The sequence below is a fragment of the Jatropha curcas genome, chromosome 5 (genome assembly GCF_041381405.1).
Source record: "Jatropha curcas cultivar XTBG-Jc1 chromosome 5, XTBG_Jcur_1.0, whole genome shotgun sequence".
Classification (NCBI taxonomy): domain Eukaryota; kingdom Viridiplantae; phylum Streptophyta; class Magnoliopsida; order Malpighiales; family Euphorbiaceae; genus Jatropha; species Jatropha curcas.
In genome coordinates this window covers 23200448-23211096 of record NC_143155.1, presented here as the reverse complement: position 1 = coordinate 23211096, position 10649 = coordinate 23200448, and the positions used below count along the sequence as shown (strand labels likewise).

The 10649-nt window shown below is 34.5% G+C and overlaps 2 protein-coding genes across 2 annotated transcripts; one reads left to right on the top strand and one right to left on the bottom strand.

Moving 5' to 3' along the window:
* The first annotated feature begins 1073 nt into the window (after positions 1-1073).
* Positions 1074-4006, top strand: LOC105630483 (transmembrane emp24 domain-containing protein p24delta9). The gene is made up of 4 exons (XM_012212308.3): positions 1074-1391; positions 1482-1691; positions 3572-3648; positions 3749-4006. The coding sequence occupies exons 1-4, from the start codon at positions 1179-1181 to the stop codon at positions 3891-3893; spliced, it is 645 nt and encodes a 214-aa protein (XP_012067698.1). The 5' UTR covers positions 1074-1178; the 3' UTR covers positions 3894-4006.
* A 279-nt stretch (positions 4007-4285) lies between these two features.
* VIK (VH1-interacting kinase) lies at positions 4286-10408 on the bottom strand. Its single transcript, XM_012212309.4, has 11 exons — positions 9956-10408; positions 9699-9773; positions 9046-9162; positions 7529-7623; positions 6909-7029; positions 6710-6789; positions 6006-6065; positions 5639-5760; positions 5468-5553; positions 5271-5386; positions 4286-4821 (listed from the first exon to the last, which is right to left on the bottom strand). Exons 1-11 carry the CDS (start codon positions 10274-10276, stop codon positions 4695-4697), a joined length of 1320 nt encoding a protein of 439 aa, XP_012067699.1. The 5' UTR covers positions 10277-10408; the 3' UTR covers positions 4286-4694.
* Between the last annotated feature and the right edge of the window lie 241 nt (positions 10409-10649).

The window sequence follows — 10649 nt, the reverse complement described above, 5'->3', positions numbered from 1 at the left end:
AATCATTTTACATATAAATTAACTTTTGAATATCTCCTCTCTCACTGTCTCTATGTATTTTTTTTTTCAATATATTAAAAAATAAAAAATTTTGGAAAAAAAGGTACGGCGGTCCAAGTTAGTGCCATGCCTGAAAAAGGACCCGAAGCTAAAATAATACATTCGTACCTAAAAAATGACATAATATAGAATAACAACTAATTTTAGTATGGTTTGCAATCAAAAGTATAGTAATCATCATTTAATACATGCATGTGATAGATCTTTACATTAACCCAATTGACCTATACTTCAATCATACCATCAACTCATCACGATTCTCAATGCTAATTTTGTTTGTTCAATTATATCAAAGGGATTAACTTGCCTATACTGAGTATATAATAAAAGCGATTGTCTTGTTTAAATTGAATTTATGGTTTTATTTGTAAACTAAATTATTAAAAATATAAATTTTTATTAAAATGAAGGTATTTTTTATTAGAAATTGAGAAAAAAAACTAAAGAATTGCAATGTTTTAAAAATATATTATAATTGCCTTTTATAACTCGAGAGTAATTTACTTGATGAAAAATTAATATGTATATTAGGTACATGTAATGCACACAAAGACATAGTTTAATGGTAAGTGCATATATGATTCGGTAATAAATCCAGGTTCAAATCCTCTCTCTCAATATTCAGAAAAAAAAAACATGTAATTATAAAAAATTATACTAAATGTATCCAATATTATCTTTAATATTTGGAATATTGTAAAAATTAAGATAAGAATCAAAATTATGAGATTTCAATTTTTTAAAAAATTTTTGCCACTGACTCATTATTACCAAGTGCCATTTAATATTGGGCTTGGGCACATGACAAGCCCAAGAAAATAATCGACACAAGGTTGGACCTTTAACATTCGAAGGAAGCGGGTAATAACTTAAAAAGTCAAATTCGAACAACATTTTACTTTCACCTCTAGAAGTACAATTACAATTGACAATGGTAGATGAGAGCTAGATACTGTACCTAAGTCCTCAAAAATTCACGTGTCTAATCCAATCAAATTCCACCACCTGGTCACCATCCACCTCATCTTACCTTGCGAACTCCGCGATTCAGTTTCTCTGTAATAAAATCAAAACCCCTAAACTCCGTTTCTGTCTCTTTGTTTTCACAAAGATTGATAATGGGTATATTACAAGCTTGTGTTGTTGTTGTAGTAGTAACGGTTTTGGGGTTATCGGCTTGTTCAGAATCTATTCGGTTTGAGCTTCAATCGGCGCAGACCAAATGCATAGCGGAGGATATCAAAAGCAATTCGATGACTGTTGGCAAGTATAACATCGTTAACCCTAATGATGGCCATCCTTTGCCTGAGTCGCACAAGCTTACTGTTAGGGTGGGTAACCAATAGAAGCTGAAGAAATTGAAGCAACCCATTTTTTAAATTTTAGAAAGTATTGATTTTTCTTCTTATTTGGGTGTGTAGGTTACATCGAGTTCTGGAAATAGTTATCACTACGCAGACCATGTGGAATCGGGGCAGTTTGCATTTACGGCGGCGGAGGCTGGAGATTACATGGCATGTTTCTTTGCGGCGGATCATAAGCCCGAAGTTACGTTGACTGTAGATTTTGATTGGAAAACTGGCGTGGCTGCTAAAGATTGGAGTAATGTTGCCAAGAAAGGTTCCATTGATGTAAGTTTCGTATTCTTCTTCTTCTTTTTTTTTTTTTTTTTTCCGTCTTGATTTATTTTTATTTATCTTTTTGCTTGGATAAAATTATGATTAACTTTATAAGGTGTCAACGGTTGGATCATGAACAGAAGCATATAGAGTGAATTTTTTTCCCTTTATGATTTTTTTTTTTGGTTAAACAGTGATAAGGAAGTTAATTTTGGAATTAAACTTTAGTTGGATTGAACATTGAAAACGTTTAATTGGTAAACTGGAAAATTTGACATCTAGGAACTCCAGGCACTTGATCATGGTGGGATGAAGCTATTGGTTTCTTCTTTGTCAAGTTGGATTATTAGTTTAAGGAATGTTTTTGCTTTCATTTTATTATTGTCAATAAGAAGAACTTAGGCCAATCTGATAATATGCATTGTAGGGTTGTGCCCTTTCTTATATTTGGTGGTCAGTGGTCTCGAAGTATATGACCATTGGCCTGCTATTGCTTGAAGTCCAAAGAAAAATACACAACCAGACATAGATTTTAGTATTATCTGGTGGATGTCCTCTTAACCGCCTAAGCAAACAGAGTAATTGATAAATTCAAGTATGCATTTATAAGAATTGGATTTTCTGCTGGGAGTTGTTGTCCAATTATAACGAGTGCTGTCTTAGAGGCACTTGACAAAACAAGTAAGGTAACTATCAAAGATGTAGCAATCAATATCCCAACTAGAGTTGAGGATGAGAGACCACAGAGAAATTGGATAACTTTATGGAACAAGAACTCTAGAGAAGCAATGAGCTATGGACAATTGATTTGTACACCTCAAATATATCCTGATATTTATGTATTGCTAAGAAAATTTAAGTTAAATTCTCATGTGAAAATGATAGGTTAATTAGTATTGGGCAACAGAAGAACTTAAAAAATTGGGCACTACCAACTACAAATGGTATATGGAAAAATGGAACGGTAGAGGGATTCGGTTGTTAGCGGTCAGTTAAAGCAGAGCTAACCGAGATCATACTTATTATTATACAATGCATTTGAGGAGTGATACTGTGAGAGAGTAACCATTTAATCTGTCAAAAAGATGGCGAATAAAGACATTAAGATGTTTTTCAAGCCTCAGAAAGAAGCTAGATATTAGGTTCTCAATTAAGTGATGTATAATGTATTCTGTGGAAAAAAAGGGAAAGATCTAGGCAGAGGCTAAAAGGCATACCCCTCTTAATGCATTACATCATTTTAATTACCAGATCTTTTTTTTTTTTTTTTTTTTGTTGGTCAAACTATGGCCCTTTCTTGCATCGTAGTCAACTTAATTGTTGTATTGATGTTTCAGTCTGTTTATCACATTGAACTATGCTACACATTCATTTTTCATACATTCTGGAAAGTCTAAGGTTTGGCCTATTAATTTGTCCTCATTTGATCAAACCTCCACTTAAGACTTAGATTATATATATAGCTTTGGAGATTGTAAGCTGACAAAATGGATCTAAAATGGTATGCGTTTGGCAACAGAAAGAGGTGACGTTTTATCTGAGATGAGAAATTTACAAGGGTCCTGATTTGGTTGCTACTCGAATGGCACCTTCATGGAAATCATACTAGAATGAGGTCTTAGTGGTACTGCCTACTACCTTACCATATTAGGGGTTTTGACTTTTGATTAATGTAACCCACAAAACTTGTCATAGATTGCTTCTCCAATGTGGAGTAATAACAAGTTAGCATTCAATAGAGCACCGACGCTTTTTATTAATGCATTTCTTCTGTGTTTCTTACTTGATCTCAGGAATTCTGAATTTGTTTTATATTTTCAAATTTCATGAGCAAAACATGAAAAGATTCTTATGCAATTGTTTTTTTTTTTTTCTTTTTAAAAAAATGCCAGGTAATGGAATTAGAGCTGAAGAAGCTGTATGATACTGTTACTTCCATTCAGGAGGAGATGTATTATCTTCGTGAAAGGTAAAGAGCATGAAAACTGATAAATGAAATTTCTTTGAAAAGGATGATGTTTATGCTTTGAACATCAAACTCAATTTTAAAATGTTTGGTGTTGGTGCAGGGAAGAAGCAATGCAAGAGCTGAACCGAGCTACTAACTCAAGAATGGGTTGGTTCAGTTTACTCTCTCTTCTTATTTGTTTATCAGTGGCAGGATTGCAAGTATGGCACTTGAAGACCTTTTTCGAGAAAAAGAAGCTCATTTAATTATAATTTGAACAGACGAATACAATTTTCTTTTTTTTCTCTGATTGTAAAATGCTCTCTACAAATGATATACTTTCTGAAGAATATTTTAGACTAATTTGGGATTTTTGTAACTTCTCATGCAGTTTATATTCTGATAGTGTATGTTTGCCTAGATGCTTGGACAACAAAAAGTCGTGAGAGCCAGTCAGGATGTATCTTTGCAAAACAGTTACACATTGAACTGAAAATAACTGATCGGCTTTCCGCACATAGCTAAAAGTCATCCTGCTGACCGTTAATAGATTGTTTACTGTCCTTGTGTAAGGACATAAGCTTCGTAGCATTTTAGATGCAATTATAAGCATCCTGAGCTAAAAACCAAACGATATGAACCCTAAAAGAATATTCAATACGATATAATTTCTCGTACGCTTATGAATTGAATTGCCAAATTTTATGAAGCCTAGCATATACAAGGACAGGAAAAAGCACCTAAGAACTTTCAAATCCACAACAAATTACAATTGGAAAACAAAGGAAAAATACAGGGTCAGATAATATGCATGTTTATGTATATTAATCGAATCGATATTACTTGACAAGCTGGCTCCATATCAATATGGAAAAGATTTGCGAATGCCAACTCTGACCATTAAAAAAATCTGGTGCATTTAGTGAAAAACCAGCAACAGCAGCGTCTCACAATCTTTTGCAGTCAAATCTATTAACAACACCATCTGCACAATTGTGGGCATAAGAAATGACTAGCTCGAGTGTCGTGTATATCCATATATATTTGACCATTTCATTGCTCCAGTGTTATGCAGTGAATATGTTCCAATGATGATCTCCACCTAAATTTTCCTTGATCTTTTCAAGCCTCTTGAGAATTTCCAGGAAAGAAGGTCTTTTATTCATATCAGCAGACCAACACTGATCTGTTAATCTACAAACATTCAAAAGAAGATATTAGTTAACAAACAACTTGAGGATTGTTTCAAGACTGGCTTCTTTAATTTATTTATTGCTTTTGGGGGAAGAGATGTGGGGTGGAAAGTGTCTTGAGAAGACAGTTCCACCTTAAATAAGTAAGTTGACTTTTAAAAAGACATATTAGGATGATAAAATAGATTCGGACTAAAGATAACATGATTTACTTTAATTGGACAAATATCAGCAGCCTTTGTCAAACGTACTTTGCATTATTCAATTTAAACAGAAATGCAGAACTCAACCAATGCAGTTTGGTAAATTTGGTAGGGCTTTTCAAGTTCAGTTTAGTTATGGATTTTAAGATTTTTACATTTCATTACATAGAACCAAATAAAAACAATTTCCATGAAGAAGAAAGGGGGGAAAATGTGATGCACTGGAAATGTATAGACTTAGACTTACTCTCTCAGATCAGTGGTAAATCCTTTGGCACGAAAAGTTGGCCTGTGCCCCTCTGCCACAAACTTTGCTGCTTCATAAGGTTCATAATTTGCAAGTGGTGGTTCCCCTTCCAGCATCTGCATTGAGCAAGAAAATGCATCACAACTCATTTTGAATACTCTGTGTTGTTATCTTGTATTGCAGAAACCAAAAATTACCTCGTATAGTATCATCGCGAAAGAGAAAACATCAACTTTCTTATCATATTTCCGGTGCCTGAATACTTCCGGAGCCATATACCGATCTATTGGTTTGTTAAGAAAAAAGAAAAGGAAAAATTAAGCACAAGAACAAAATTCATGTACAACAATTTCACAAGCAACACTCACAGCTTCCTGTCTCGCCAGTCATTTTGTACACGTCATGAGAATTCTGAACCTTGATGAGCTTGCTCAATCCAAAATCTCCAACTTTCAAATGGTCAGCATTGGAGTTAACTAAAAGAACATTCCTAAGATTTAGAGTACACATTAATTAGGTAAAAACAGAAAAGATGATTAAAATGACATGTCAATATTCTGAACACTGGAAGGTAGGATGCTATAAAATGCTAAAGCTGTTCCCCAAGAATATTGCAAATTTTGCTGCAAAATGAAATGCTCCACTTAAAGCCTTAAATTACAGAATGGCTTTACTAGGAGCTACTTAAAAGGCCTGATTATTTGTTAGCAGAATTTGGCACAGAAGTAAACTCACCTTGGTTTTAGGTCTCTGTGAATAATGACATTTGGTTCATTGTGAAGGTAAGCCATGCCTCTGGTCAAATATGATTTAGAAGATGCAAATTAGCATAATAATCAAAATCATTAAAGCTGCATGAATCACTTAGTAAAATTTTTTAGGCTAAAAGTCTAAATGGTTCAGATTTCCCATTCTTTCTTTCACAAGTAAATAAAATGTGGCACAACATTATTGTATACAAAGCTATATGGCTTGCACATATTTCATAAAGCATGTAATATGAAAAAGAAATAATGCCTATAAGGTTCTTCAACTTTTTCTGTGCTTCTTTTTTATATTACCAGCATTTGTCAAGGAAAGAACACACACACACAAAAAAAAAAAAAAAAATGCATATGACCAGCTAAAACAACCCGGCAAGGAAAAAACCACATAATGTTGTATGAATGGGGTCACATAGTCATCAGGCCCATCACATGTTCCAAATAGAAACAAACTGCAGTTTGAGAAAAATGATTCAACCATAGCTTAATGAATCACTGAAAAAAATAATAAAATAGAACATTATGAAGTAAGTGTTAATTGGTACAACTAGTAAAGCTTAAATTATTTTACCATGAAATATAAACTAACTACAAATAAAAAGCTAAAATATAGAGGTAAGAGATCCCCACATTTTTCCCTCAGGAGAACAAAGAAGAAATAGAAGCTCACAATACCTGGCAATATCCAATGCAAAGTTGATGGCTGTTGAAGAACTAAGTGCACCCTTTTCCTTGAGGTACTGATGGAGATCACCCTGTCAAATCACATAAAAGCTATGATCAAGCAGAGTCACTTTGCATAAAATTTTTATGTCATTAACAGCTCCTCTTAAGGATGGAGTGTAAGATTTGGAACAAATGCTAAGTCATATACCCCTCGTAAATACTCTGTGATCAACATAAGAGGTTTCTTGTCAGTGACAGCTCCCAGAAATTGGACTATATTTGGGTGGCGAAGCTTCACTAGCAAATTAACCTCATGTCTGAAATCCTGACTGAATCAGGAAAGTGAATAATGGTAAGTTTAACCAAAATAAAATAAATAACAGGGTTTGAAGAGAAGTAGAATTATACACAACGGGTACCAAATTAATCAATTTCCTGAGAACTGAGACACTATACTAATAGCATAAGGGAAGCAAAAATTCAACTTAATTTAAACAGAAAGTAGAGACTCACCACCTTCAAAGAAGAAATTCTAAGAGAATATGTTAACACCATCATCAATAGGATTCCATGCCTTTGCAGTTAAAATATATTAACACCATCATTATTTTGGTTCTGGTAACAGCCTTTAAAATACAGCTCAAATTATAGCACACTATCTATTTGTTGAAAACAAATATATCTTTAAAAGAAGTTTATTACGTTAAAGTACTGCTGATGTCATATTTTATTTCGCATCTGAATTATAGTCGATAAGGGTCCACAATGAAAATCAACCAACATAACTATAATAGAACGTGTAAGTGAAATTCCAATAGAAGGACTCACATCACCAATCTATCATCTGAAAGGGATGGAAGAATGCGCTTGACTGCCACTGGAGTTCCTCGCCAATAGGCTTTCAAAATCTCCCCAAAAGATCCCTAACAGCATAACCAAACTATTAGCAGTAGAAATTGAAGATATATTTAGAGAAAATATAATAGAATTTGAAAGATGACTGCAGCAAGTTAAAAAGCACAACTTAAAATAGGACAAGGCGGTAGAACAAAACATTTAACTATAGAGGCACAAAACTAAAATATGAAAACATAATCTCGATCTCTCTCTCTCTCTCTCCCCCCTCCATTATGACATGTTTTACAAAAAGGATATATAACCTCTCAACAAAATAATTCATCCTCAACAATTTCATAAGCAGAGACGACCTGCAAAAAGAATTATTGGCCATTTGAAGAGTTTCACCTGGATTTCTAGATGAATTGCTTTGGAAAAACATATTTGTTTTTTCAAGAGAGAATTACAAAATAAAATTTCATTTCAGTTTATTAGTCTATTTCAACATAGCCCAAGAGAAAAGTTCCCCTTATTGTAATAGCAAAACGAGTTCTAAATATAGCTAATTTTTAATACTAATGACAAACAACACATCAAGTTTAAGGAAAATTCAGGATATTAAGTTCAAGTCAGTGACAACATTGAGATTTAATGAGGAAAATGCCAGTGGCAGAGCTATGTTCGGCAAAGGACCTAATATGGCTCTCTCATTAGTTGCAAATTAGTAGATGGAATGAACAGGTGGGTCAAGACTACACCCCTGACAATATAAAACTTCAAGGAGATGATACAGAGTGAATGTATGCTTCACCCCGTGAAACTTGAGCATTTTCACAAATATGGTTTTAAATATTAGCTCTCATATGTCATATCAAACCAATCATATGAGTGAATTTATCATGATAGTGACAGAATGACACACCCAATAGTATCATTTACAAATTCACAATAGTGCTGACCGTGACTGATACTCATCGGGCATGCATGACTACCACTGCGATTTAAGACCTTTCACATCACCTTCATGAATTGGCAACTTCTCGTAAGGATAGGCATATGCAGTTAATTGGATTTGACAGCATAACATGACAGCCGACTAATGACAGGTAATAAACTAAGTCAAAATGATCATATGATTGGATGATGCCAAAACCCAAAAGGTGATAAAATCTTCCATAATAAAAATGAAAAATCCGATAAACCAACTTCCTCATCCTTTAACTAAAAGATTTCCAAGACAAAAAGCTTTTTTTCGCCATGCAAGTCATAGACAAAGTTAAACCTAATTCTCTGTTCAGGGACATAATGTAATGCATTCTTCAAAAACCAACAATAATTACAGGCACTCATAGCTGCTGTAGAATAACAGGCAAAAGGTCCTAATTACAATGTTAACTAAACTTAATAGCATACACAATCCAAAGCGCAAAGCATGACTTACTAAAACAATTTGTTGATAGATGCATAATAATCTGCATAATCAACTATCAAGACAGATAAAATCAAACCTTTCCAATAATTGCTGAGTTTGAGAAGTCAAGCTCTGACGGGTCAATTTCCCAGTCACACTTGTTTGGAAGAGGTGGTGGAACAGGCTTTGGTTCAAAATGGCTTCCGTTTTGGCCCTGCAGTTTGAGTTCACAAACTTAGCTAGACCCACATAAGTAATCAAAGAACAAATGGCAAGGAATGAAAGTATATCAAGTAAATGCAATAGGCTATGGCAATGACACTTAAAGATTAGACATGAATTGTATGCATTTCTAGTTTCCAGCAAATCGAGATTAAGTATGTATATTTAGTATCACTGCATCAAAAAGCACAAATTTGCATTAATAAACCAATAAAAGCAACAACAGATAGGATCTACGGAATTTCATTGTTGAATAATTGACAGAATCGCAAATATTTCCTTTCACCAAATTTATTTGCTGTGCACAAAAAACATGGACATAATCCAGCAAGAAGCCTCAAAAGAAACATCTGATCTCTAGAAACTGGAGCCGGAAAAAGAAAATAAAGAAATGGAAAGTTAAAAGTGGTCAAATCAACATTTTACATGAATTACTAAGGCATTTTAAGATCATTGGCAACTTACGCAAAAGATTAAGAAATAAATTGATTTAAAGATTTTGGATAGGAGAGGAAGCACCAAACTTACATAAGACAAGCCACCATATGATTTTAAAAGCTCAATCATGTTATGTTTCTTAGCTCCTTCTGCATCAGCTAAAGGCTGCCATGACAAAGATTAAATGCCAAATTAGTGTGTTAAGCTCAGAGGAAGCAAACATTATCTCTATGAATTTGAATAATACATTGGCCTTATATAATCAAAATTACATAATTAAAATTGAATTCTAAAATTGTCAACAAGTATACATACAGCAATCAATGCAAAATGACAAGAAACGATACCGTATTCTTCCATCGATCCTGGGCGTTGACATCGGCGCCAAACTCAATCAGACACTTAGCAACCTCGATCCATCCATGAAGGGACGCGACATGGAGCGGAGTCCGGTTATCATAATCCCTGGCGTGAACGAGAGACGGATCTTCTTCAAGAAGCTTCCGAACAGCAGCGGCGTCGTTTTGGTGAGCGTGCCACAGTATCAATGAAGTTCTGCTAACTCTGGCCTTCTCTTTTTGTTTTTCCGAGGAGGAGGAGCCTCCTCGGCCAGTCATGTTAGACGCAGCGTCGCCGAGGGAAGAGGAGGAGGAATTACCGGAGCTCATGGCTGAAGAGCAGATCGGATCAGAAAAGAAATGGAGAGTCGTTTCCGTAGGCTTTATGTGAGCGTGTAGTTTTATTGGATGTTGGAAGCGGCCAACTGGGAGATGGTAACAGAGGTTAGACGTAAAGTGGAGGTTTGTAACTTTGTTTCCGTTATTATGATTTTACTTTTTCAACAGAATTATAAACTAGATTCGCTCTTTTTTTTTTTTTTTACCGACCTTTATTACTCGGTGTTCGTGCGTTAAACTCGAGCTGCTCGCTCATTTTCTTTGGGAGGCGTCGAGTGAAAACGCGAGTCGTTTATTTACTTTTACTGTTACCATATGCTAATTGTCATAGTATGTATGAAGAACATTAGGAGGACGGTGCCAA